This window comes from Astatotilapia calliptera, chromosome 12 (assembly GCF_900246225.1).
Source record: "Astatotilapia calliptera chromosome 12, fAstCal1.2, whole genome shotgun sequence".
Lineage (NCBI taxonomy): Eukaryota > Metazoa > Chordata > Actinopteri > Cichliformes > Cichlidae > Astatotilapia > Astatotilapia calliptera.
In genome coordinates, this window is record NC_039313.1 from 12,042,132 (window position 1) to 12,068,631 (window position 26,500).

The window sequence follows — 26,500 nt, forward strand, 5'->3', positions numbered from 1 at the left end:
CCACATGGCTTGTGGCAAACTGCAAACAGGACTTCTTATGGTTTTCTGTTAACAATGGCTTTCTTCTTGCCACTCTTCCATAAAGGCCAACTTTGTGCAGTGCATGACTAACAGCTGTCCTATGAACAGATTCCCCCACCTGAGCTGTAGATCTCTGCAGCTCGTCCAGAGTCACCATGGGCCTCTTGGCTGCATTTCTGATCAGCGCCCTCCTTGTTCGGCCTGTGAGTTTAGGTGGACGGCCTTGTCTCGGTAGGTTTACAGTTGTGCCATACTCCTTCCATTTCTGAATGATCGCTTGAACAGTGCTCCGTGGGATTTTCAAGGCGTGGGAAATCTTTTTGTAGCCTAAGCCTGCTTTAAATTTCTCAACTTTATCCCTGACCTGTCTGGTGTGTTCTTTGGACTTCATGGTGTTGTTTCTCCCAATATTCTCTTAAGACAACCTCTGAGGCCATCACAGAGCAGCTGTATTTATACTGACATTAGATTACACACAGGTGCACTCTATTTAGTCATTAGCACTCATCAGGCAATGTCTATGGACAACTGACTGCACTCAGACCAAAGGGGGCTGAATAATTACGCACACCGCACTTTGCAGTAAAAAAAAAAAAAAAAAAAAAAGAAGTTTGGAATCATGTATGATTTTCGTTCCACTTCTCACGTGTACACCACTTTGTGTTGGTCTTTCACGTGGAATTCCAATAAAATTGATTCATATTTGTGGCTGTAATGTGACAAAATGTGGGAAAGTTCAAGGGGGCCGAATGCTTTTGCAAGCCACTGTAAAAAGCTAGAACACAAGAGTGCACGTTCACAGTAACGACACACCAACAGTACAAGCAAACCACAAGAAGCAGTTCAGTTTTTAAAACTTTTTTATTGTTTTTAAATTTTTTTGCTCATTTTTTAAATTATTTATATTATCTACAAAGTAAAAGTTTTAACTTAAAAGTTACATAAGGGTCGGGTGAGAAGTGGGATCTGATCACCTCAGCCGTTATAATTTCATAACACTTTCTCCTGTCCTCTCGGCTGCCAACATGAGTTTATTTCACAGAAAGTTTCTCGTCATGTTTCATTTTTAGTTTGGTTAGAAACGTGTCGTGTAGTCTGGAAATAAATGCAGCACATAGCAGCAGCAATAAACAGTAGGATTAATACTGTCTAAAGGTTGGAAGATTCTTTTCATAACAAGGTGCGGACAAAAATTACGAGTTCCAGTTGAATTTTCTTCTTCACACTCGCTGATTGTTTACTCTCTTTCACTTCTTACTTGGCAAGCTGACTTAAGTTGCAATTTGGGACCCCTGAAAGTGTGTGTAGATGTAGGTATAACTATCTGTGTTTGCAGATCTGTATGTGTATGCGTGTGTGCTTGTGTGTGGGGGGCCTGAATAGGAGCAGTCTTGTCTGTTAAAACTCTAGCTCGTTAAAACATGTCACTGCATCAACCTGTTAACATTCTCTTATTGCCTGGTCAGGGAGGGAGGGAGGAGGGAGGGAAGAGAAAAGCTGATGTGAAGCATGTCTGGTGAGGATGAGGGAAGAGAGGAGAGGGTGGGCTCTCTCATCCTCTTCATCGCCTGGTTATGAAGGCTCTGGTTGAGAAGCGCGGCGCAGAGCGGGTCCCTCAGCTCGCTGACGCATCTACAGCTGCTGCTGATGATGAGGTTGCACTGCAGGGATGACAGAAAGTTTCTTTGTAACACGTTAGACAGCTTTACAAAATACAAACTATTGTTTTAATCACACTCAAATAACAAACCAGTAATTCTCCTCCAATCATCTAAATCTGCACCTAAAGACTGAGTTTTCCCTGGTTTAACCTGAGGAGAATTAAATATCTGATAAAAAAAAAAAAATAAGTGTGTTTCTTCTGAAATTACCATTACTCAAAATCTCACCCCGATCATGTGTCCCAAGCTGAATCTTTTTAAAGACCTATCTTTAAATAACTGATGGTTCTGCAAAGCCCACAGTATGACTCGACCATCTGCATGGCTCTTATTGTGTGTATCGAATAGAGGACAGATGTTTTCCTTACAAAACACAATCTGAAAGTCACCAGTTCACCTTCGACCAGTGTTTAAATGCAGTTAGCTCAGAGCTGGTTAGTTATTAGCCCCTCAGTGGATGCACCTTTACCACCTTTACATCTTTCAGCCTTTTATGACTCAGGGGCGAAATGTGTTTCTTGTACTGACTGGACACTTGTTACTTTGTCCCAAAGAATATGACAATATGTTAAAATCTTCTGACCAGTGACTGCTGACCTATGTGTCAGCAGTGTCCACGCACATATTTGCCTGCTGGGAATAATACAAAAATCACCTCTTTATGGTCATTTTTAACTGAATCAGATGAAAGGTGTAACATGTGCACAACTTTTATTTATTGCTTTATTTCCCAGGGGATAAATTCTCATCTGAATCAATTCCTACACAGGACAAATTTTACACGCCAAGTTTATGATTTGGGTCAAATACAGCAGCTGCCACTTCTTTCAAAGCTACCTTTTCTTGGCCTCTGTGTTCGCGGGAGTCGCCACACAGAAATCTTACTTCCTATTAAAATTCATTATTTTGAGCTGACTGTAAAAAAAAAAAACAGAAAAAACAATTTGTGTCCATGAACATGACCGACTACATTGCTGTTCTCCATGGCACCGACACTTGGGTGTCCACGCCTCCCCTGCCTGCACAGGGAGTGACGACAGAACCTCATCAGACTTTCATGGCTGAGGGATAATAACTGTCTAAAGAATTAAAAAAATAAAATTATGTGTGATTGCCCCAGCTAACTGCCATTATATCTATTAATGACACTCACCCCCCATGCAAAAAGAATTGAAGTCTAAATATTTCAACCATTGCCATGAAGAGTACTCACTTATTGCCTCAGTTTGCACAAAGGTGTAAAGAGGAGCTAGTAATGTAAAAGAACATTAGAGAAGGAAAACAACACAGTCTCTTTATAGAGGAAGGAAAATAATAAAAAATACCTTGTGGATGTGCCAGGTAGGAGAAATGTGTGGTTGAGGAAACAGGGATGGGGTTAAGGGCAGTCTGGGGCATAGGTGGCTGTGGACCAGCGGGAGGACCCTGGGTAGCCATGAGCATCATTGTGGGATGGGTGGGTGCCGGGTGGTGGGATGGCACAATACCAGACTGCATATGGGCCTGGGAGCGAGAGAAAGAGCACAAGTGTGAGTGAGTGCGCCAGAGTGAGAACAAAAGTGTGACAGTGAGAGATCAACAGAAGGACAAAAGCCAGACTGGGTAAAACGATGAATCAGATGAGTTTCAGTGACACAGCGTTTCACGGCTCCGCCTGTCTGTTACCGACAGGAGCAGCAGCTCTGAACAGACACCGCATGATTCTGAATGTTTTTTTCCTGTCTTCTTCAGCAGCCTGTTTACATAAAGGTGGGGCTCAGAGACAAACGCACATACAGCATGTGACTTCAGCTAAGACAATAACACGAGGTTACAGTTTACTTTTCAAGTTTGACTTGGAAACAGCAACGTTTGTTTTCCATGTGCAATGAAAACTTCCTGTAAAATGAAACGGTGCGAGTACTTTAACACCTGTAGAACAAACAGAAAATAAAAGAGCACTTTCACTGTGGTCGACCCTTCACACATAAAAGTCTCCTTAACGTACAAGGAAGGAAGAGCCAGGATAACAGAGGACAGGACAATAGCACAATGATTACCTTGAAAGTCTTGCTTTTAAGGCTTATACATGCCCAGACAAAATCTGAAACGGATCCACCACTAGAAGAAAAAGTTTAGCTTCCACAAGGTTTATAATATCTCTACTGTACTGAGACAGGGGTATGAAATCCTGCCAATCACAATCCTAGGGCTTTGGAAAGCTGCTCCACTCGAGTAGCATCATACAATTTACAGTTAAAAATATCCATATCTCATATTTGGCCTTGGTGGAGGCCCTCAGTAGAGACAGATTGATGTATCTCAATGGCAATATTAGCTAATTGGCAGTCTATTGGTAACTGTATTTATAATGGTCAATAGATGAAGTAAAGTTGATGTGTGAAACACTCTTCAGCCAGACAGATTGCAGAGTGGCCTCTGGTGTACAATTCTGAGCAGAGCACAAACAGGTAAATAACTACACATAATGTAACAATGCTAAGGAAACCCATTTGTTTCATGTATCTAGGGGGAACCCCCCCCCCAAAAAAAACCCCCCCAAAACTGTCAGCTATTAGTCATCCTCCCTCTGAAGCAATCTGCTTTATCTCCTTAACCAGTTTCCTTCTGATTGGCTGCCCCTCATAAACAGATTATTTGAACAACAGCTGCTCTAAGCCAGAGCTGCATGTCTGAAATGATCATATTAAGGCCATCCACTCTCACTGACTTCATACATATGAGAGTAGAAAAGACTGAAACTGATCACTTAGTAACTTAAGTCGTGCACAAACACTGAAGTCATCATTTGAAACTTTGGGCAGGTTTATTGTGAGCCTTCTCTGTGATCAACTCTATAGCCTATATATGACACGCAACAAGGGAACTCTCAATAGGTCTATTTAAAGAATTCCTTCATACACTCAATGGGGCCAAACTGCTATGGGTATCCAAGAATATCTCTGAATTCCGTGGTTAGGTTGTCTTCTTATCAGGAAATAATGTTTCTTTTCCTCTGTACCCCACGGCGTACCGTGAGAATGACAGCGTTACATCCCAACTTGATCATACTGCCAACAAAATGTCTACCTCATTTAAAGGGATTAATAAAAGCCAAATATGACCCATTCATAAACTCAAACACCTACTGGAATGGATCCCAGACCTTTCTCACACCCACAGTTAAGTCCAGCACAGGAAACACTGCCAATCTGATTGCCTGGCTTGAGCCACTGTGGTCGCTGTTGAGCACGTTCACAGCAGGCTGTGACCTACCTGCTGCACGTGCGCCATGTGGTTGGGGTTGTAGCCATGCTGGACCTGCTGTGGGTGGATATACACAGCCTGCTGAGCAGAAGGGAAAGATGCCTGTGGGGACTGAGGGTTTGGCCCTGGGGTCATCGAAGGTGGCGTGGGTGCCAAGGCCGAATACATCTGCTGCTGTGGAGGCTGGTTAGCCAGGTGGAGGGCCTGGGCTGCTGCTGCTGCTGCTGCTACAACAAAAATCATAAACACATGTATACATTACCATAATGCTCCACTTGAAAAAAATCCAGCTCCATGGGGGGAGGGGGTAATTACTACCGCCAACCTTAGGGCACTCACCTGCTGCTGCCTGTGGGTGCTGTGGGTGCTGGACTGGGCTGGCAGCTGGATGGCTAGGAGGGCCTCCATGTTGTGGTCCACCCTGCTGTGCCTGGCCTGTAGGCGTGGCAGAGGGCTGAGGGTGCTGCGGGTGAGGGTGCAAGGTGGCACTAGGGTGGGGGTACTGCTGAGGCATTGGCCCTGGAGACACTGAAACAGCAGTCGGCGTTAGTAATAGTGAAAAGCATTAAAAATCACACCCCGTGCATTGGCCGCACACGTACCATACATGGTGTGTGTCTGCTCTGGGTACTGTGTAGTAGAGGAAGAGACGAGACTGGGCTGGCCATGCGTGGGAGGCGCCATCATCCTGGCACTGCCCTGCATCACTGGACTGAACACATGCTGTGCCTGAAAGAGGCAAAAAGGAAGCCAAAAAACTGAGGAAAGCCTCTATCAACTCCTGCCGTCACAGTTTTGGTAACTGAGTGCCAATTTAGAGAGCCAACATTTGTTCAGAGGCTGCACATGAAATATGGACATAAACACTTTTTTGTGCTTCTGATGCATCTGTTCAGAGAAAGGAAGCTTATTTCTTTCTTGGTTTATACTTTTTTGTAATCATTAGTTAGCCGACTTGCATTTCTTAACACCAGCTCAATTTGTAAGCGCTGTGATGAAACTGAAAGAGAAAAAAAAAATGGCTTCTATGGTCTCACTCTGTGGTTCTGGCATATCACATGAACTGTGGTCTGATAAAATCTACAGTAATGCATTCTATGTTCATAGGTTGCATAAAACATTCTCACAAGCTGTCATTTAAAGAGCCTGTGTGTGAGATCATGTTTGTCTTTCTCATCCCAAAGCTGGCCATCTTCACTCAATTTAATTGGCACTGACGATCAAAGTGACATAAGGTTCATTATTTTTGGGGCATCAATGATTATGTGCGTACGATGTGTGTTCGATATGTCCTGAAAAATGCTTCCTTAAAGAATTATGTATTTAAGAGGCCAAATCCTTTCATGACTGTGTTAAAGAAAAATGCAACATTCATGAGGTTTAACTTATTTTCTTACATTTATTTACCTATTTTACATTTCACAACTTAACAGTCATTGTGGTATTGGCATCAAGCCTCAGATATCTTTTTGTCAATACCATCTACTATTCATTAGTAATCAACATAAAAAAATATAAATGTGTGCTTTGAGTAGGCTCTGCTCCAAAAAGTGCTTGAGCCTAGCTGTTTGTATTACTGAGGATTTTCCAGGATTTTTTAAGTCACTGCAGTAAAAGCTGCAGTTTTTCCAATGACAGCCTGTAGCAAACAGGTAGTAACTCTTCAGGTATAAGAAGCAGGAGTACACTTTGAGCTCAATAAATCAGAGGTGATAAAAAAACAAAAACAAAAAAACTGGCATGACATTGGCACCCCATCAAACTGCTAAAGATCACCAGCATCTGTCAGCCAAATCACCGACAAGTGAACAGCTGCGGGAGATAAAAACTGCCAGTTCTAATTGATGGTACCAGAGAAACTTTAATGGTTACATACGAGTCTTAATAGACGAGCCTGTTCAATCTATCCTTCCTCAATGAGCTGCTAAAGGCTGTATAGTTGTGATACTGCTGGTGCCAGAGTAAATCATACCTGTGACTGGTAGTGAGGCATCTGCTGGACGAGCTGCTGACTGGTGAACTGCTGTGGGCTGCAGGTGAAGTACTGCGCTGAGTAAGCCGGGCTCGGTGCTACAATCGGTGGCCCTGCTGCTGTGGCTGGGTGCATCATGGTGGGTGTGCCTGGCGGATGGTGCTGGTCTGACCTCTGCTGGGGCATGTTGGGTACTAGAGATTTATGTTAAGAGATGGGCAAGATGGAGAATAAGTTCAACATCCCATATCACACATATATATACCAACTCTAGAGGCTTTGGTGAGAGAGAAGGGTCATTGGCTATGAAAGACACTAGTAAAGTCTATATGTGAGGGGGAGAAGAAAAAAAACACAAGCAACTGATCATATTATGAGCCATATTTAAACTTACTGAAAGATAATAAAGATTGGCCAGATCAGAAATTAAAAACAAAATCCTGAAGCCTCTCTCTTGTAAAAGCAAACTACAAAAATACTTGCACAACAGCATTTCTGTACTTGCGTAATAATTGCAGGTCGGTAAGCGTGTGTGGTAAAACAACATATACAACATCAGTGGTTTTTGGTGTCCCGCGTAGTGAGAAGAATATACAACATTCTTTAAATGATTGTATAGCGATTGCTGTTGTTGCACGTTTGATTTTGTGTGGGCAAAGCAGCTCAATCCCCCACATGAATAATCAACGTAATTAATCAACCAATCCATCACACTTCATGTAAGACTGGGGAATTATTTTCAGCTTTCATTATTCTCAGCTCCTCATCATGATATTGAGTGACTGGTAATATTTCAGATTGCAGGCTCCTGCGTGGTGTGCTTCTGCAGGAAGCCCTCTCTTTGTTTTTTACCCCATTAGGAATTTATTTACTCCACCAACAAGACATTTTAATTCAACCGTTTTGTAAAAAAATGCCACAACAATGCCACATTGTAAACAATGTTTGGGCTGACTCTGAAAACAAGCTTATTATCACATACTGTCCAAATAGCTGGTTAAAAATATTTATGTATTCACATGGTTTGTAAATATTGTTCACCAAGTTGAAAAAAAGATTATGTGGGAGGGAAATGAGAGAAAGAAAGCGGTGGTTATTCTCACCTTTACCTGGTCTGTAGGGTTTAGATTGGCTCACTGTCATAGGCATCTGAACCTGGTACATGGGAGACTGGAGAGAGGTGAGGAACGAGGAAAGGTAGGGAAAAACAAAAAATAAAAAACATGTTTATACTCAATTTTCTGTGAGATTTCCAACAAGATTATAAAACAGACAGTCTGAGGATAAACATGGGTGCATCTATGCTCATTTGTCTGGGAACCTTAATAACAATCTGGCTGCAGATAAACTTTTCATCTTCTTTTTGTCTAACACAAACAGCTTACTAGAATGTAAGAGCTTGTGGGAGTCATCGCTTACCTGGGGCCACATGCACTTTCTACACCTGACTATCACGAGCCAAAAAGGTGTTTTTACAGCATTCATAATACTGTTTTTTCAGTTCCTGAACTCATTAACATTGTCCACCATGCATTTGTGTTACAAACACCCCTTCAGCAAAAACAAGCTAGCTTAAACTCATTTTAGCTTGCAGCCATTTGTTTGGAAAACAGATGGAACAAAGGGAAATGAGCACAGTTTTAAGTCCATCTGAAGAATTGCAATAAGAAGTTGGCAAACCAACATCTGATGATATTAATTCAACAAGCAAGCAAAACATCCCAGTACTTATTGGGCTTAAAAAATAAAATAAAAATAATACAAAAAAAAGTTTTTAAAAATAGAAATCTTAGAAAAATTCACAAACCTTCCATATTATGCTTTTCTAATGGAGCGAGAGAGAGAGAGGGGAGGAGGAGGGGGAGAAAAGGGAAGAAGAACCACTTTTTAGTTGTTATCGTTTGCACGTGTCTGATGTTGGATCACCAAGTTTTTCTTAAAGCAACATAAGAAATGTATTGATCACAGCTACATATATGCAACATCAAAATTATATCTATACTAAACTTCTAAAAAAAGCTTTGACTAAACATTTCTAAGCTTGTTATGCAAATAATCACCTAAACATTTCTCAGTTCATTCTGTAAGAAAACCATGTAACTAACACCTTCTCAAAAGAAGACAGGGAACAACATGTCATGGGGAGGGGGACCTTTTCCCCCCCCTAATGCTTCTTCTGCTACATGGAGGGAAAAAGTTTACAATGAAACAAATGACAACAAATGTGAGCTTTGTCCTTAAAAACATAAAATACACTGAGAAAATAATGATGGCAGGCATGAATCAAAGAAAAGGAAAGAAAATTACCACGTGAGGACAAACATAGACATGTTAGTCACTGTTGTTAGGGGTTGGTCTGAATGAACCCTGCATTTCATACCAACACAGTGTGATGCTCTGGGTGATTTGCACTGAATAAAAATGAATATCTCCATAATGTACATTTCAGTATGCAGGTGTGTATCTCACCTGAACTCCAGGGCTGACTGGCGTCAGCGGATACATCTGGGGGAAACAGACTGTCTGGCCATAAACAGTTGGAGGTTGCTGGACCACGATGGAGGGGCTGGGCTGGCCTTGAGGCCGGGGAGGCGTTGGGGTGTTGGCTGGTTTGGGCTGAGGGAAAATACAAAGAAAAACAAAAGCATATAGAGACATAAATAAATTAAATACCAGACCTAGTTTTTGGTTTCCAAATGTTTTAAGCTTGGCAGAAGTGGGTTATAACTTACCTGTGTATTAAACCTGGGTTTGAACTCATTAGCATTTGGGTTCAGGGTTGATTTTCTCACTTGACTGCAGAGAGAGAACAAATAGAGAAAAGGAATGAAAAGGAAGAATTTGTTTCTGAAGCTACTTAAACTTCATTAAATTGTGTTTCTTTAAATTAATAAATATTTATCATTAAATAATTTGTTGTTGGTTTTGGACAGTAATAAATCCCTACTGTGCATTATAGTAAACTGACTACAGACCACACAAAATGCAATAAAGTCATTTTTGGTTTTCTCGTGGAATGGGTCTCCTGTCCACTCACTCCTGCACTGCTTCTTTTTTCTCCTCCTTCTCTTCATGCTTGGGTCCGCTGAACGTTGAGGTGGCCGTCGTCTGAACTCCCTGTGACGTCACATCAAGCCCTGGCCTCTTCTGGTCAGTAGCAGAGGGAGACTGAGACATTGCAGCGGGGCTGCCAGGCTTACTGGTGCTTGTGGTGGTAGTCGGTGGAGCATGGGTACCACTAGGTGTGCCAGCAGCAATTACTACAACACCATCTTCAGTGGCCTCCCTCCCCACTGTGGAGGCTTTGTCCAGGGGAAGATCTTTAGGTTTGTCTGCAGGGTCTCTAGCAGACTTGGTCATCACTGGTTCACAGGGAGGGTCTGGGTTGGAACTAGACTGCAACTGGCAGAGGGACAGAGGAAAGATGAGTGGAAGAGGGGCACAACCTCTGCTAAAGCCTCACAAACATGAGATGAGATCAGTCATATCTTAGCAATTTGTATGTCATATAAATTCAAGATATACTTACCCTAAAATCTACACTAAATTTCTTTAAATTATCTATTTGTTTTCTGTGGTCTGATGGTATAGAAGGCGGTCCTGCAAAGTGAATGGAGAGAAATAAATGCAGATTCTGGAAATATCAATTTTTAAGACATTGTTACATTACGACTACTAAAGAAAGGAACAGATGAGAAACCCTCGTACTCATGTTTAAAATTGTATTGCTTCTCAACATTCTGAGGTTAAAAAGAACAAGTTAATGCAAATTTCTAGTGTTTACCAACCTTTACAAACTTGTCTTGTAAAACTAGGTGAACTTTCCAAAGGCTTGATGTTCTCCTTGTTTGTAGGAGATGTTTGTCTAGTCTCCTGGGCACGACATTCTTTTGCTAAACATACAAAAAAAGAACGTTTACTTACTCCCATCAAAATGATTTAATGATAGCTTTTTCTGATTGTAGCACTTATTTATTCATTATAAAAACCAACAGACGTGTTTTCATATCACTATTCATACTCAGTCCTTTGTTAAACTTCAGCTTAGCTTACCATCTCCTGATGAAGAAGTGACTATGCTGGGGGCAGGGCTAACTGCAGTAGGAGAGGAAGCTGATGTTGGAGTAGTAACAGTTTCCACAGGAGCTGTACCTGTCTGAGGTGATGGGAGGGAAGAGGAGCCAGCTGAAGCTCCACCCATACTATTCTGTCGGGGGGAGCGAGGTCTGTGAGCTGAGAAGGGGAGAAGAATTTGGTGTTCACAACACATTCAGGTTAAATAACAAACAATAACAGGTGCTTTGAAATATGCCCTCCAGTGGCATTAAACTAAAATCTCTGCAAAGGGAGAAAAATACTGGACTAGTAGGTTCACCATTGGGATGCATTTAAAAATCCTATGTTGCCTTGTTCTCAAGTTACATTGCATTCACAAGCTTTGGTGTCCACACTACCTGCCCACCCAGCAGGGTGACAATATCCCATCAGCCTTTTATGGCTGAGGGGTACAAACTATTCAGATTAATAGTCTACCTCCGCTAACCACTGAGGACCATGTCCCTCCAGAGGAAGAGCTGCTCCTGGTTTGTGGAGTCACTATGGACTCTCCAGGGGGATTATGGGAAATTAAGTCCACTCCTTGGGGTACTCCACTGGTCCGACAGGGTGGCACTCTGTGAGCACGAGGCGTCCGCTGAGATTTTGGAGACATCCTTGGTGGACCTAGAGATGTATAAAGACAGAGGCAAATGGATAGAAGCTGGTAAACACACAGTGACAGCAAAGTGAACATGTGTTTCCTAGCATCCCTCTGTTAATTGTTTTTTGTTTTTTAACTCACCAGTGCCTCACAAAAACTTTCAAAAACTCAAGTCTACATGCTGATAAATATCACACCAAACAGTAAGGTTATTTGTTGCATGCATGCTAGTGGAGAAATTACAGATGATCCTGTAAAGTGATCAAACACCACATCACAACCAAGCAAAGTGAGAGATGAGAAATGGGAAAGCAAAGGCCAAAAAGTGAGATGAACAGTGGCCTACAGTAACAGCATATTAAAAAAATAATGAGAGGCCAAACACTAGTTAACAATTTTTCTATTCAAGTAAAAATAATTGACGTCAAGAGATTAAGCCTCACTACCAGTTTTTTGGGGGCTTTTTTTGGAGGAACTCTGGAAATTGACGGATCACATTTCTGGTCAACAGTTCGTATCCCAATGGAGTGGAATACAGAGAAGACTTTTAAAAACCGCATGTGAAACTTAACTGGTATTACAACCACTTATCAAATTTGTCAATTCAAATATCTCTGAGCATCTTTCTCATGCCTCAAACATCAAGCCTTTTTTTTTTTTTTTTTTTTTTTTAAAATTAGAATATCATCGTGCACCTTCTTTTGAATGATCTACCAGAGAAGTTGATAAATTGGTGCCTTAAGTGTTACCACACCCAAAGCATGGCACACATTGGTGCACCCACATGCCAAGGTGAAACTGCCTGATGTACTGACAGAGAATCAGAGTTTTTCAAATCTGATCCCAACTCAGTCTGACCAAGCAATTTCTCCTATTTCTGCTGTTCCACACTAGACCTGGGCAAACTTATTTTTCAACTAAAACTGATCGCCATCAACTTTGAAATATTTCACATTTCTTTGTGACTTAAATCCCTCCACCTTCAACTCGTGTTTTTTGCCCAGGTCTACTCCACAGAGATGTGGGTACCTTCTGAAGACATGCGTTTGGCCAGAGCGGAGGCTGGCGATGTGGGCCCATGGTGGGAAAGGGAGGATGAAGAGGAGGGATAAGAGAGGTGGGATGAATGAGAGGAAGGTCTGGAAGGTCGAGAGGGGGGCCTGGAAGGTGGCCTGGTGGGCGTGGTTGCCCGATGAGGCAGGGAGGAGGGACCGGACTGGTAACGAGAAGGGGGACGGGAGGAAGGAGATGGACAGGGTGAGGGCCAATGGGATGAACCTAAAAGAGGCAAGGACAAATGATCAAGGATGACACAAGCTATAGTGCAGGGGAAACAAAGGTATAGTGGGGACAGAAAGAAGAGAGAAATTTAATTAAAAAAAAAAAAAAAATGACAAGGGATGGGGAAACAGGAAAAAAATTGCTTAAATAAAAATAAACTAACAAGATAACACAAGAATAACCCAAACACTTTGCCACTGCAAAAGAACTTATTTCGAGTCGTGGTTTGATCACAACAGTGACTCACTCATCCACTCCTTTACTCTCACAAAGACTGTGTTTGATTTGCAGCAAGTAACAGCAGATTTGTAGGTGACATATTAAATATACCTCCATTAACCACCCTCTGGTCGGATCCAGAACTGGGACTGTAGTCGTGGGGTCCTGGTCGAGGAGTGGGGGGTCCAGCTGAGCTCTGACCAAGACGAGGTGAATTCTGACGCCCTGGCCCCCATGACATTGCCTCCCTGTTTCTCTGACCAGGAGGAATGTACTTGTTCTCTCTACAAACATACAAACAGACTTAACTCAGCTAAACATATACACAAGGCAATAATAAAGATGAGCAATTAATTCTATACTTTATTCCATTCCAGTAAGTGGTCATTAGCTAAAATGAGCTTATTTTTTAATTTTAATTACCAGTTATAGGAAGTATTTGTTATAGGAACATTTGCTGTCTACTTGTCTAGTAGGCTTAAATATTCCTCCCAAAGAACAGGAAAAGGGGCAATAGAGTTCTACATGCAGCACAAGAAGCATTAGAAAAAAACCGACAGAAAACAAACTCCACAAAGATTTTTTTTTTTTTTTAAAAAGGCACTAACAGCAGTAGTAGTAGGCCCTGTTCAAAATTTTTAACACTCAGTTTAGAAGTTCTTTGTGTATTATGACTTTGTGTTCTTCACTGCCAGTGCAAAGCCAAATGAGCAAGAGAAGCATAAACTAAAGCAACAGTTTTATTTCAGTGCCCCCTGGTGACAGCACACAGCTACAACACAGATGATTGTATGCAAAGCTCAGCAGTATCCTTTTCCAGCTCCTCTTAAATTCTTATAACAATAAATTGTGAATAATGCGAGTTCTAACAACTCCACAGAATGCATCAAGAGGCAATAAAAATTGAAAATCGTTCAAATATGTTTACGAACACAATTACATTTACATAATTGCAAAGTGTACACAAAATGTATTCACAGAAACACGTAGTATTTTTGTAAAAACTCATATCCTGGCACCACCTGCCAAGTGTGTGAGTCTCCCTTTCCCCTCGCACAACAGCAGTGAATTTCTCCTCGTCAGTCCGTTCATCATTCTCCAGAGCAACGCGGGCCTTGTACGTGGCACTAGCCTCGATCTCCTCTGCCAGCTGGGCAGCACGCGCCTCCCTCTTCAAGAACTCTTCTGAGTTGTCCCTCTCTAAAGGTACCCTGGGAAATAAATTCAGGTTAGACAAGGAGTAACATGGGACAGCATGGTTCTAAGTCTTTAATTTTATAATAAAACCAGATTAAAGAGTGAACGTTTGTTTACTGTCAGAGATTCAAAATTAAACATATCTAGTATGACAAGTATACAAACAAATACATGGAGAACATGAAGAAGCTTACGTATATGTGGACAGGCTGCTGTCATATGTGGACAAGACTCCATATTTCTCCTCATTGTACTTGAACATGTCATTGGGATCCCACCCATTAGACTGATGTGAAAACAGTAGCAGAGACAGAATTTGACAATCAGCATGTGAACAAATTTAAATGCTCTGGATCACATGAAACAAACTCTTTGTTTCGGTTGAATATATAGCAAGTTTAGCACCAGCCTGTTTCTGGTGTCTGATACTTTTCTCACCACATCAGTATCCAGAGACTCGAGGCTATCAGAGTTGTGGGTCTCTCCTCCATCCCAGGGCTCAAGATCTTTTTCTTTATGCTCGCCATTGATCCGGCCAGTCACTGCTGCATCTGTGAAGTTGTCTGAAACATGAAGAAAAGAATGTATATATTTATGTACTGCATGATACCACACACATGCATGCACGCACGCAGGCTCCACTCTCACTGCTTAGAAAACAAAGTGCTCATCATGCTTCAAGAGCCTCTGAGAGAGTTCTTACAGCAAACGTCTATATGGAGAGTTTGACGGTTCAGAAAGACACACCGAGTTACATCCAAACACAGGTTCAACAGGATTTTTTTTGGGGGGGGGGGGGGGGGGGGGGTTCCTTTCCCAAAAAAAAAAAAAAAAAGCAATTTTCTTGAGCTGGCATTGGTGAGTCTGGAAGTGTGGGCAAGACTTGTGAATAAAGGGAGAGTCCTGAATCACTGTCAGAGTATGTAGCATAATGTCTCTAGGTGCTACAGTATTTTCAGATGGCTCACTTTTATCAGAAATTAAATCCAGCTACGAGCAGTGTCTACAATGCTTGACTTGCACCCTATTTATTAAGAATCACCATAGCAACATCTTGAAAGGGAGCACATTAATTAAACAATTTACTTTGGGCTAATTGCGGTTTCAGGATGTTCATTATTTTTATGTAAATGTATGGAATACATTGACTCAACAAAGTCATAAACAGACAGATCTGCTCAAAGAAAACCCCCAATTATAACTGAATTGAAATTCTAATCTCATGTTAGCCCAAGTCTGCTCTCACATTTGCAGATCTGGCACCAGTGAACTATGTGCTCAAAGCATACCAGCCACCTGGAGTTGCTTATCTCACACGTCATAACTCATTTCACAATACAAAAAGGCATTTAAGCGTTTCAGGCACAGAGCAAGTTCAGAAACATTAGACTGACACTATACGGGCAGTTGGGCCAATAGACCTGGTTTATATTTCCAGTGTTTGCTGGCATGCTTTGTGCACACTGTCCACCAAAGGAATTATACAAAGTAAGAAAAATTTTAAAATCAAACGTGAGAATAGTGAGAGGTAAGCAAACATGCATTTAGACTGCAGTTAATTACATGACCTCAAAGCATTTCAGTGCCAAACAAAATTAAACTTCTCCTAATAACCTTTTAAAAACAATGCTCAGAAAACAAATGATGTAAGAGAGCCCAATATGACTTTTGAATCAGTTGCTTTCAATGGAATCACATTAATGTTGCTGATAATCTACCATTTAAGTGTGACATGACTCGAGCAAGGCCAAGAAAGGTTTAAAAAACAAACAAACTGATGTTTAGGAAAAATCCTATAAAAGATAAACTAAACAAAAGCAATAAACATTACCTTCTTCTTATACAAGTCACTGCTTCATCATTGCCACTTCTTGTTGTTTATTTCCCCCCATCCTATTTTCTCTGGTTTTCACAATTTCTGTGATTTTTTATTTTATTTTAATACAAAGCACTTTGTAACCTTATTAACACAAATAGAGTTTATATTAGTATAAAAGAAATTACCCAAATGTATCCCATAGGCTGTATCAAAAGTTAAAACTGGATAATATTTAAAGACTCCAAAAATCAGCTTGAATGATTTTGAGGGAATAATTCTTCCACCGAAAGCAACATGCAGTCTGAAGACGCAGTTAAAAATATAAAGCAACACTGATCAGCAATACATATCTCATTTTTAGTTTTTGGGTGTATGAGAGCAGTGATCCTAAAACTTTGAGAATCATACTGGAATCAAAATGCAGTAACAATACATACAGCAAAAAAAAAAAAAAAAAAAAGATCATCATGCCCAAATGTTCATAAACGTTACATTTCTAATTTAATATCTAATTTAACAGGTCTAACATAAGAGCACAGTACATATTTTTAAGAGCATACAAAGATGTGCAAAAGGAGAAAACAGCCATAGATTACCTGTGTCTGAGGAGACTAGACCATTGGAAAGGAGAGACACACAGATGACAGATAGTCAGAAGAATGACTGACAGATAAAATGACTGGCAATCACACCAACAGTTAAATTCATACCAGACATATTTATGATATGGTTCACCTAGATATAAGTTGTAAAGGTACTCAATTCTAACAATCTGAGCTTGGGTCAAGCCATGTCTAGTGCACTCCTCACATCCCATGATTTCAACTGATCACTTATTGAGCATTTCTTTAAAAAAAATAAAGGGGCAAGCAGACAAACATGGGTACTTTTGACATTTTATCTTTCTGTGTAAATTTCACTCACTTCACAAGTTGTTAAAGTGAAGTGGCATCATTGTAGTGCCATAGTTTCAAATCATGAAGCAAAACCCCTCACACCTTCATGCCTGTATATTTTCAGACAACAAAACTCTCCTGCAGAGTCAATTATCGTCCAAAGCAGAATCATATGGGTGTACATGAATTACATGAAGCAGGCTCCTTCAGCCTTTATTGAGTGTCCTTGTTGCACTAGAGCAACCTTTGGACCAATCGATAGATCAAATTAGACTTCAATGACTGGCCACTCTGAGCAGACACACAAGACTTAACTCACAGAAAAGCCTCTGCAACATCAAGATAGAGAAGACTGAGAAGGGTAATACATTGTATGTATGCAAAGATGGGAATTCACTGACATACGTTTATATTTTCGTATGTGTAAATGGACAGTGTGACAAACTCACCCAGTTAACATTGTCCATAGGTTTTCAATATGCGCATGATAACATCTCCAGTTTCAATAACTAAAAAAAAATCTTTGCCAAAAAATAAAAATATGACCACACTACCTTTCCTGGCGAAATTTAGATCCACATCTTTAAAGTTCACAACTACGACATCAGAAGCCTTGAAAATGATGCTCTCTACAATATCTTCTTTCCTGGGCCCTGTGCTCGGTTCTGTACTCTTTCGGTGGGCTGCATCCAACACCAGGTCACACTGAGGGAGAAAAATATCATTTGAAACACAGAGGGCAAAAAAACAAAAAAAAAAAACTATCTGCAAAAGACACAAGAAACTATGGACACAGGAGACTGGGACAATGCACTCTTTCATGCCCATCACACTCCACAGTAGCTAGAGACACAAAACAGCTATAAACAATCTCAAGAACAACCCTAAAACTAAAACATACTGAGAAATCTCAAGAGATCTGTTTTAAGCATCACAAGAAAGATATGTGGTGTATGGTTATGAATTAAAGATCTGGAAAATTGTTGCAGGCTTCCTTTAACTATTAGTCAAATAAATCACTCATCACTCTTATCAATTAAACTACTTTGTGTAATCCTGGCATCAGCAGAAAACCTCAAATTTACTTATGATTATTACTTTTGGGAAATAATTCAGCCTAAAAGGGAAGGTAAATGCTCAAATATCAGAAAAAGCAATGCCGGTCTAAACCACCTTAGGGGTGAAACTAGTACCAAGTGTTAGCAAGACTCCATCACATTTAACCCTAATCATATTCAGCTAGTGAGAAAGTAACAGATTTCCCTCCATATTGGCACAATAAAGAATACCACATTATGCATGAGCCTTACCTCTGGGCCATAGGTCTTAAATACTCCCTCATAGATGGCTCCATTTTTCACTTTAAGCTCACACTTGGTCCCCTACAATTAAAGAGGCTTGTCGTTATATACGGTATGTGCCTTTCAGTACAAATTTTAACTTACATGTTCAAAAATATAAGTTCAGAAACCCATTTTTCTGCAAGGCAAACCATTGATTGATCAATCACTCGTTTCCTTTTATGCAACCAGCTGTCTCTACAACAGGCTTTGTTTAATGCTGTATAAACAATTTGAAGAAACAGCATGTGGTAAAACAGACTGCAGTAAATAATGTTCTTACTAACTCACTTAGAGTAAGCATGATTCACATGGCTACTTCATCCAAGGAATTTTGCAACTATGCATATTCTTATAATCATTACACACAGAAAAAAAAAAAGGAACAAGGTAGGCACACAGTAAACGTACCACCACTGAAGTCAAGACATGGACCATCCTCATATTTGCATATACACCATTGAAAATGACCTAAAGAAAAGATACAATTAATTTTGATGCTCCCATTTTGAGCACAAAAAAGATGCCAAATAATGTCTCATCACTGTGGAATACCAATACACTTGTTCCATTCTTAATGCAATTAAAAAGGCGATATCTGGATTTATGCTTTCTCTGGCATTAAAATGCTTTAAAAAGAGGAAACCAAGAAAAAGAAGTGTTAAAGCATTGTGAGGGTTTTTCCTGCATAAGATAAATTCTGGTGCCCACCAATGACATGCCTCAAGAGGAAAAAAACACCATCACTATGTTCAAAAATCTGTATTTTTTTTTTATTTTATTTTTTAAGTTTTTTAAAATACTCAAGCTTGAAGGTAATTTTGTTTCTCAAATGTATATGAAAAATAACAGGTTACTCACTGCTGCTGGACCTTTGCCACTGTGTCTCCCCCTGAGGGACAGAAAAAAAAAAATCGCATTTTGATTAAATTGTTGTCAAACTCACCATCAACTGTAAAAAATAAAATAAATAAAGACTTGACTTAGCACATGCTCTGATATGTGCAACTCACTAAGAGAAATCATAAGAGGCAGTGATTAAGATGATACAGAAGTGCACTTGAAGTTAATCAATACAAGCTATATAATTTGCTTTAACCTTAACCTCATTTCTAAAATATACTTTCACAGCATACTGCAAGTATCTGCATATTACAATCACTTGTAGCAAACTACAGAGAACCAGGTTTAAGAATACATGAGGGTCTTATAATGATGCTTTACTGAGATTATGACTGAAGAGGACATGTGAAATGTTTGCAGCTGCAGACATGAAAATGAAATCACTTTGGTTTTATCAAGTATAAGATTTATTACCATCACTATCGATTTCAGCTGTGGAGACATCACCACAACCATCAACACAGCCCTCTTACTTGATCAATTGTTTAAATTGTGGACATTGACTTCATATTTAAGATCGACAGAATTGCTCTTGCAGATCACATTTCCAATGTGCAATGTAAATTCTGAAATTTCCCCAGTGTCTCCAAAACATTATGCTTATAATAATGATGTTTGTGATGCAATCTAGCCAAACACTCAGCCGCTAAGAGTTTTCCCAGGCATGTCCTAAAATGCACCTTGTTCAGCAGCTGGCACATAACCAACCATTCAACGTAAGCAATGGCCACTAACCCCTATATTATATCCGTTGCAGTAAATCAGCCCTAAGCTTTCTAAAACACACTTAGCCATGCCATTTTGAGCTGTAATGTGCAGGTTTTGTGAGCATGGTTATAAACTGGACCAATATTCATTTATAGCATCTTCACGATGAATCCTACGCAGTGAAAGGGGAGTACTGTCCTAGTGACCGGTGAACAGCAGCCTGACCACCAAAAATCACAGCATGCATGCTGTTCATGCACTGACAGTGTGCTTTATCTTCATCTTGGGACGACGTGTAGAGAGAAAGTCATGCCTCAAGGACACTATTTCTCACGAACAGCAATGGCAACGTCAAGGTTGAAAGCCAGTCGGTCTGTAATACCCCCGTTTCCACACCCGCCCCTTTCTTCTGAGCGCCCACACGCTTTATATCCATTTCCTGGCAACCCCGTTGCAGCAATGTTGCGGTAACGTACCAAGCTACATGGCAGCCAAAAGACAACAAATGCCGTTGCGTGTCCCCCATTAGCCAACGGTTACAAAACTGAAATGCAAGCATAGGCTGGCAATTGGCTAATTAACGCTAGCTGACTTGGCTTCAAGCTTAGAGTAAACTGATACCAGCAACTTGGCAAGCAGCGTCACTAGTACTACACTCATGTGAGGAAAGATAAATGTCCACCCGAACATGTATTTATGGAAAATCAACCTCGTGGTGGCATGTTTGATTTAACGTGCCAGAGAAGATAATGTCACGTCGAAAGTTGCAACAGCACTGGACCAAGCAGACAGGCAGGCCTCGCTAGCTGAACTGCACAACTGGCTGACCAACACGTCGCAAGGCCCGCACAACGTTCACAAACACGCACTAGTTTTGGACCACTTAACGGCAATGTCATCTCTTACAACCGCTACCGTTTGGCAGTGACTATGGCCAAATATCGAAAACGTGTCAAACCAACCCTCCTTGCTGTGTTTTTGCTTCGCTATGTTAACGTTCTAATTTCACATACCTGCCCAGATTCTGTCTTCCCCCGCCGCTTCCTCCGGCACCGGAGGCGGCGGCGGCACCGGCGGTGCTACCACCGCCGGGCTTGCTGCGATTTCCACCGGCCTTCATTGACATGGTGATCCCATAAAAGACAGCGTCTTTAACAGACCAGTTTCACGCCGCAATTTCTTGACGATGAGACGGTGTGCGGTACCTCACTAACGTTGGGCAATCCGAAGACCTAGCTTAGCCAGCAGGCTAAAGTCAACGTGCCTGTTCAGGAGGATGCTTTGCTAAGCAGCTAGCCTGGCTAACAGTTGCTAGCTAAATTAGCGACCTGTACAATTCCTATTAAAACTGAAAAAAAATATATTTAAAAAAAGACAACACGCTCTAGTAACTTTTCCGAAATGAACATGTGTGTTACACCTCTTGTCAATTTGTTATATAATTATTATCTCAAAATCGGGTTTGCAGCTATCTCGGATTCTTTCCGTTGCTAACAGCGAAAAGACCAAAACAGCCTGAAAGGGGGACAAAAACAGCGGAGGGATATGAGAGGCGTGACGGCTCGCAACACTTCACTCTATATTTTTATACGCTGTGTTATTTGAAAACTATTGATCTTGTAAACAGATGAACATGACCATCTTTAACGTAAAAACCCAATGCAGACATTTGTGTTAAAAGAGACACAGTTACATCATGGCACTATTTTCAGGAAGTCCATGAATTTTCAATTACTATGTAGTGTCATCCACGTGAGCCGGCGAACTCACTACTAACATACACACAAACACACACACACACGGCGCGTGTGGGCATAGTGATGGCTAGTATCCACTGAAGCATGAAGGTTTCCAATTAGCAGGATTGGAGGGTCACTTTGAGATAGTCCCATTTTTCGTTAATAACTGGTGTAACTTCCACAATCTTGATATGACAAGACAGCTGTACAAAGAGGATTCCAGTCTAGTAAACTAAACTAAAACAAAGTAAGGATAAAAAAAAGTTTCATCAAATAAAAAACAAAGTAAAATAAAATAAATAAATGGACCTAGAAAACTAACTAGTAGGGCTAAGGGGTGTGTCACAACTCTGTTGCTTGTGAAGCTCGCACACAAGAATTTCACTCGCATGTGCTGTGACAATAAAAGTGATTTGATTTGATTTGATTTGAGAAGAGGGGCATTGGGTGGCACCAATCCCCCTAAGATCTTATGTAACAAGTCTAAATACTTTTTCCCACTTTGCAAAACATTTATACAGTGCTTGATTGTGCTTAAATTCTTGTGCAGCATCACTTTATACAAAACAAATCTGCAATAGGAACCAGGGCTGCACATGAGCCTGAAAATTGTCTTTTCTTGCCCATTTCTATACCTTTAAAATTTTATTTTATTTCATTTTCCCACAATGTCAAATATGGTAGAGACAATGTTGTTGCATGGCCAGGTATGGGCTGCCAGTGGAACTGAGTCAGACAAATAGTGCAAGACTGACTGGAATGTAAATGGATAATGACCCAAAGCTTACTGCAAAGGCAACCTAAAAGTTTCTCACGGCAAGAAATGTGATATTCTTCAGTGGCCAAGTTGGTCACCTGATTTCAATCTAACAGAGCATGCTTTTCACTTACTCAAGGGCAGAGCGACACAAACAAGGAGCAACTGGAGGTGGCTGCACTAATGTTTTTCATTTAAAATTTCCACAGTCAAATATTAAATATATTATTGAGAAAAGTTCAAAGGTTTGACCTGTTGGTCTAACATAATGAGTCACTGCATGAAGAAATATCAGGACTTTCTGTTCTATAATAATCAAAATATATTACTTCACAATTTATATGGAACTGAAACATATGTAAAGACCAACAATAAGAGATAAACATAGTCCTTTAAGTAGGTATTGATGGATACATTTGCCACTTTAATGTTGTAGCATGTGGATTAAATGAGATTCATAAATATTTATGTCATGTAAATTATTCAAATGGTATTAATATTGAAGCTATTATTGAAGATGTTATCCTGAACAAAGTGTATGCCTATCAAGTGCTATTTAGTGCTATTTTTCTGTTGTCTTCCTCTTTTGGATTTATTATGGTTGGCAAACATCTTTCAGCTGCATTACTACAATCTGAGCTGGACTGTGGCCCAAAGGTCTGCCATCTAACCATTCTCAAAAAAAGAAAAAGGGAGAATTGCAATGACCAGTATGACCTTTCCTTAATCTTGTCATAACACTTTAGTCTTTCCCATTTTGTCCTCCACAATGTGCACCCAACTGATGGTTTAGTTAAAACAAGCAAATAAATAAAAACCCCACCCCAAAGCCCTGCTGTGATTACTTTGTTCCATATATTCTTCTTCATCTACCCGACACAGCAAAGAACCCACAGACAAACACATTTGGTGAATTGTAAATAGAATGATTCAGTGCTGCGCAATACTCTGATGCTGTACTTGCTCTGGGATGGATTCTCTGGTATGATGTTTCTTATCTTGACTGGACAAGTTATAATCTTACAAGATAACTTGTGCACACTAAATAAAAGCCCATAAGTGCCTAACACCATCAAATGCATGTGATGGTGATAACTCCACTTATCAAGTTTTATTTTCACCTTGGGTGGTCATAAAATAAAATTCCTTCTTCTCTTGTGCATAACTTGAGCACTAACAAAAGGACTGTATAGTAGTATATGTGGTGCAGCAAGAAATTTCCACCTATTTACGTGCTTGAGCAGCACAGATTTCACTGTATGACATTCTGAGGTGAGAAGAAAACATAATTAGCTGGGTTTTCTGACACTGTTACATATAGCGTTGTAGTAAATTATATATACAATGTGATGTGTCGACACATAACAGCCATCTTAGCAAAGAACCAATTTTAAATTATACCTTTGGGGACTTTGTTATTAGCAGCCTTTCACAAAAATGCATAATTTGTCCCCATTTCTTTTGTTGAATCTCCGAAAAATGCCAAAGAAGGTGATTACCAAAGACAGATAAGCTGGAAATGTGGCAAATCTCAGTATGGTGTGCATATTGAGGAAACTGGACAGGGGAAGGACAACAGAAAAAGCAACCGGCTTAAAGAACTGTTTGCAGCTGATGAACAGTATCTGAAAATCATGTCCTTGAGAAATATGGGGGGAAATGCAGCAAAGATCTGACACAGAACACCTGAGATTTATCTGGTCCTTCAGAGATGCATTTGGTCTGCTGAGCCCTCACCAGAAATGGTCTCAGTTAAAGGGTGCCTGTCAAGAAGAGAAACAGGGAGAAAGGACTCATGTATCAAGAACTAGATGTAAACTAAGTGGCAACAGGTCTGATGGAATGATTAGTGTAAATTTGACATTTTTGGTTCAAATTGTCACGAATATGTACAGAGGAGGTCAGGAGAAAGGTACAACAGTGAGTATCTACAGCCATCTGTAAAACACGCTTGAGGCTCTGTTATGGTTTGAGACTGCATTTCCGCATTTCAGTGATGTTTGGGATCTTATGGAAATTCATGGAATTATGAATCCAGAAAAGTACCACAGTGATCCCAAACACATTTCCAATGCAGTTAAAGCATTGATGGATCCTCAGGTGTCAATATTATTGAAGCAGTGAGGGATCATCTTGAAAAAGAACAGAACAAAAGGCAGCCAACATCCAAAGAAGAGCTTTGACTGTGTTTCAAGAAGCCCGAAGAACTATTCTTGAAGACTACTTAAAGAAATTACAATAAAGTTTGTGTAAAGTTTGTGTCAGGCTGTGTTAAAGAATAAAGACAATCATACCAAATGCTCCCTCCCCCAAATCATTTATTGTTACATTTATTGTTATTTATTACAATTGTTTAGTGAATTGTATTATCCTGCCCCAAAATGAGTCGTTGGTGGGTGAGTACCCGTGCCATGAACAGAAGAGTCTGTTATCTCATTTGACAGTATCTATTTTTCTTGGTATTTCCGATTATTTGATAAAGTCTATATTATGTTAAAGTACATCAAATCTAATTAAATAAATAAAAATTTGAAAGCGAAGGAGAGTTTTTTTCACACTTGGATTTAGCTAAAGCTCATTGGGTGTGCAGGTAATATCTCTGTATAAGAAACATTTTTAACGAAGTCGTGGAAGTCTTATTTTTAGGGGTTACCTGATGGAATACTGCCACCTGGGGGGATAGTTTTTTTTTGGAAGGTAGGTGTCTAACAAATCATCTTAATTAATTAATTTTAGCACATTCTGATATTAATAAAGTGTGATGGTTGATTTTTTGTTTGCTTGTTTTTTGCTGGCATTTAACTTTTTAAATATAATAAAATTTCCTATAATGTGTAGATTTTTAAGTTGAGCTTAACTATATTTCCGCCAGGGGTAGTTCTGCAGTAGTTCAACTTCTTCCACTGTTAAGTAATCGGTAGTTTGCAATGCTGCTTATGGGACTTGAGTCCGCATTGAAAACTAGGTCCTTATAAGGACCCATTACAGTGTATCCAGTTCAAACGTATTTGATTGTAAAAAATAATTTGCTGTTTCAAAAATACAAAAAACAAATACATGTATTATACGCCGAAAATTACGTGGTGTGTGATAGATTAAAACGTGTAGCCTAACATATTGTTCGAATTTATTAATGTTGTCAATAATTTTGATCAGGCTTTCTGTTCGGACAGGCGTTATGTGTATTCCTCTGGCAAGACCCCTATGGGATTAGCAAAACAGTCCAGAGATGCGGATATCTTTTGGCCACCGCTGAATGCAGTCTCCGATAACTCCTGTCATCTGCTATGTGTTGTTGCTGTTCCATACGCGTTCTGATAGTTATCACGGTCTGCTGAGAATTTTAACATCCCTGGCTTTGACTGGAGCAGGAAAACCGACGCGACTCGGTTAGCTCGTTACCTAGCGTGTCAGAAGGCTCGACGACATAATAGATTGTCCTGCTGCTGAGAACGCGGTGTGCTCTTCTTGTCAGATCAACCCAGGTGTCACCCAGTGTACTATCGCTAATTTTCAGAGAGTATCTTCGTTCCGCCGTATCGTTCACTGTTGTCTTTGTTATGTAATCGACTGCTCTCACCGTGAAATGTAGCAGCATACAGCAGCTTGGCCAGTCTTCAGTGTCTCCGCAGCGTTAGCAGAGCACTGCTCTCACTGCGCTGGCTAAAAATACCACTGTAAGGCCCCCCTGCTCGCTGCGCCTCCAAAAGTGCTGGACTTGTCCCTGTTGGACTTCTCTTTTCTGGTCACCTTGCTCGCAGTTTGCCACTCTACATGGTCACTACAGTGAATTTGAGACGACTGGTAGAGCGAGTCGGGCCCCGAGGTTGTGAGCCGAGCTGGTCTGATCTAACGTTAAATCGTACCAGCTGCTGGGCTTCAGTTTTCCAAAGGAACGGCACTCGGCTTTGGTTGCTCTGTAGCCGAGTATCATTTTGCCCCGATGGCCTTTTCCTGTTATAACTAGTAGTATAGAAAGCCTTGGTGAAGCCCGGGGTACTTTATAAAGGTCAGACAAGACACAAACGCTTCGTTTCCACTG

At 40.4% G+C, this 26,500-nt stretch overlaps 1 protein-coding gene across 9 annotated transcripts; it reads right to left on the minus strand.

Annotated features, from left to right (window-relative positions):
- Positions 1–871: 871 nt before the first annotated feature.
- atxn2 (ataxin 2) lies at positions 872–26,091 on the minus strand. 9 transcript variants are annotated; one of them, XM_026188105.1, is made up of 26 exons: positions 26,039–26,091; positions 19,213–19,243; positions 18,763–18,822; positions 18,322–18,393; positions 17,566–17,716; positions 16,712–16,726; positions 14,735–14,859; positions 14,491–14,582; positions 14,122–14,310; positions 13,211–13,383; positions 12,629–12,877; positions 11,434–11,622; positions 10,954–11,133; positions 10,689–10,793; positions 10,430–10,500; positions 9,938–10,302; positions 9,633–9,696; positions 9,370–9,516; positions 8,708–8,725; positions 8,004–8,070; positions 6,901–7,094; positions 5,531–5,657; positions 5,268–5,456; positions 4,938–5,155; positions 3,008–3,185; positions 872–1,682 (listed from the first exon to the last, which is right to left on the minus strand). In XM_026188105.1, the coding sequence occupies exons 3-26, from the start codon at positions 18,793–18,795 to the stop codon at positions 1,654–1,656; spliced, it is 3,240 nt and encodes a 1,079-aa protein (XP_026043890.1). In that variant the 5' UTR covers positions 18,796–18,822; positions 19,213–19,243; positions 26,039–26,091; the 3' UTR covers positions 872–1,653. The 9 variants fall into 9 exon arrangements, with proteins under 9 accessions (XP_026043890.1, XP_026043886.1, XP_026043885.1 ...); XM_026188101.1 differs by lacking the exon at positions 26,039–26,091 and adding an exon at positions 20,976–21,666 and having other exon boundaries at positions 8,010–8,070; XM_026188100.1 differs by lacking the exon at positions 26,039–26,091 and adding an exon at positions 20,976–21,665 and having other exon boundaries at positions 4,938–5,152.
- Between the last annotated feature and the right edge of the window lie 409 nt (positions 26,092–26,500).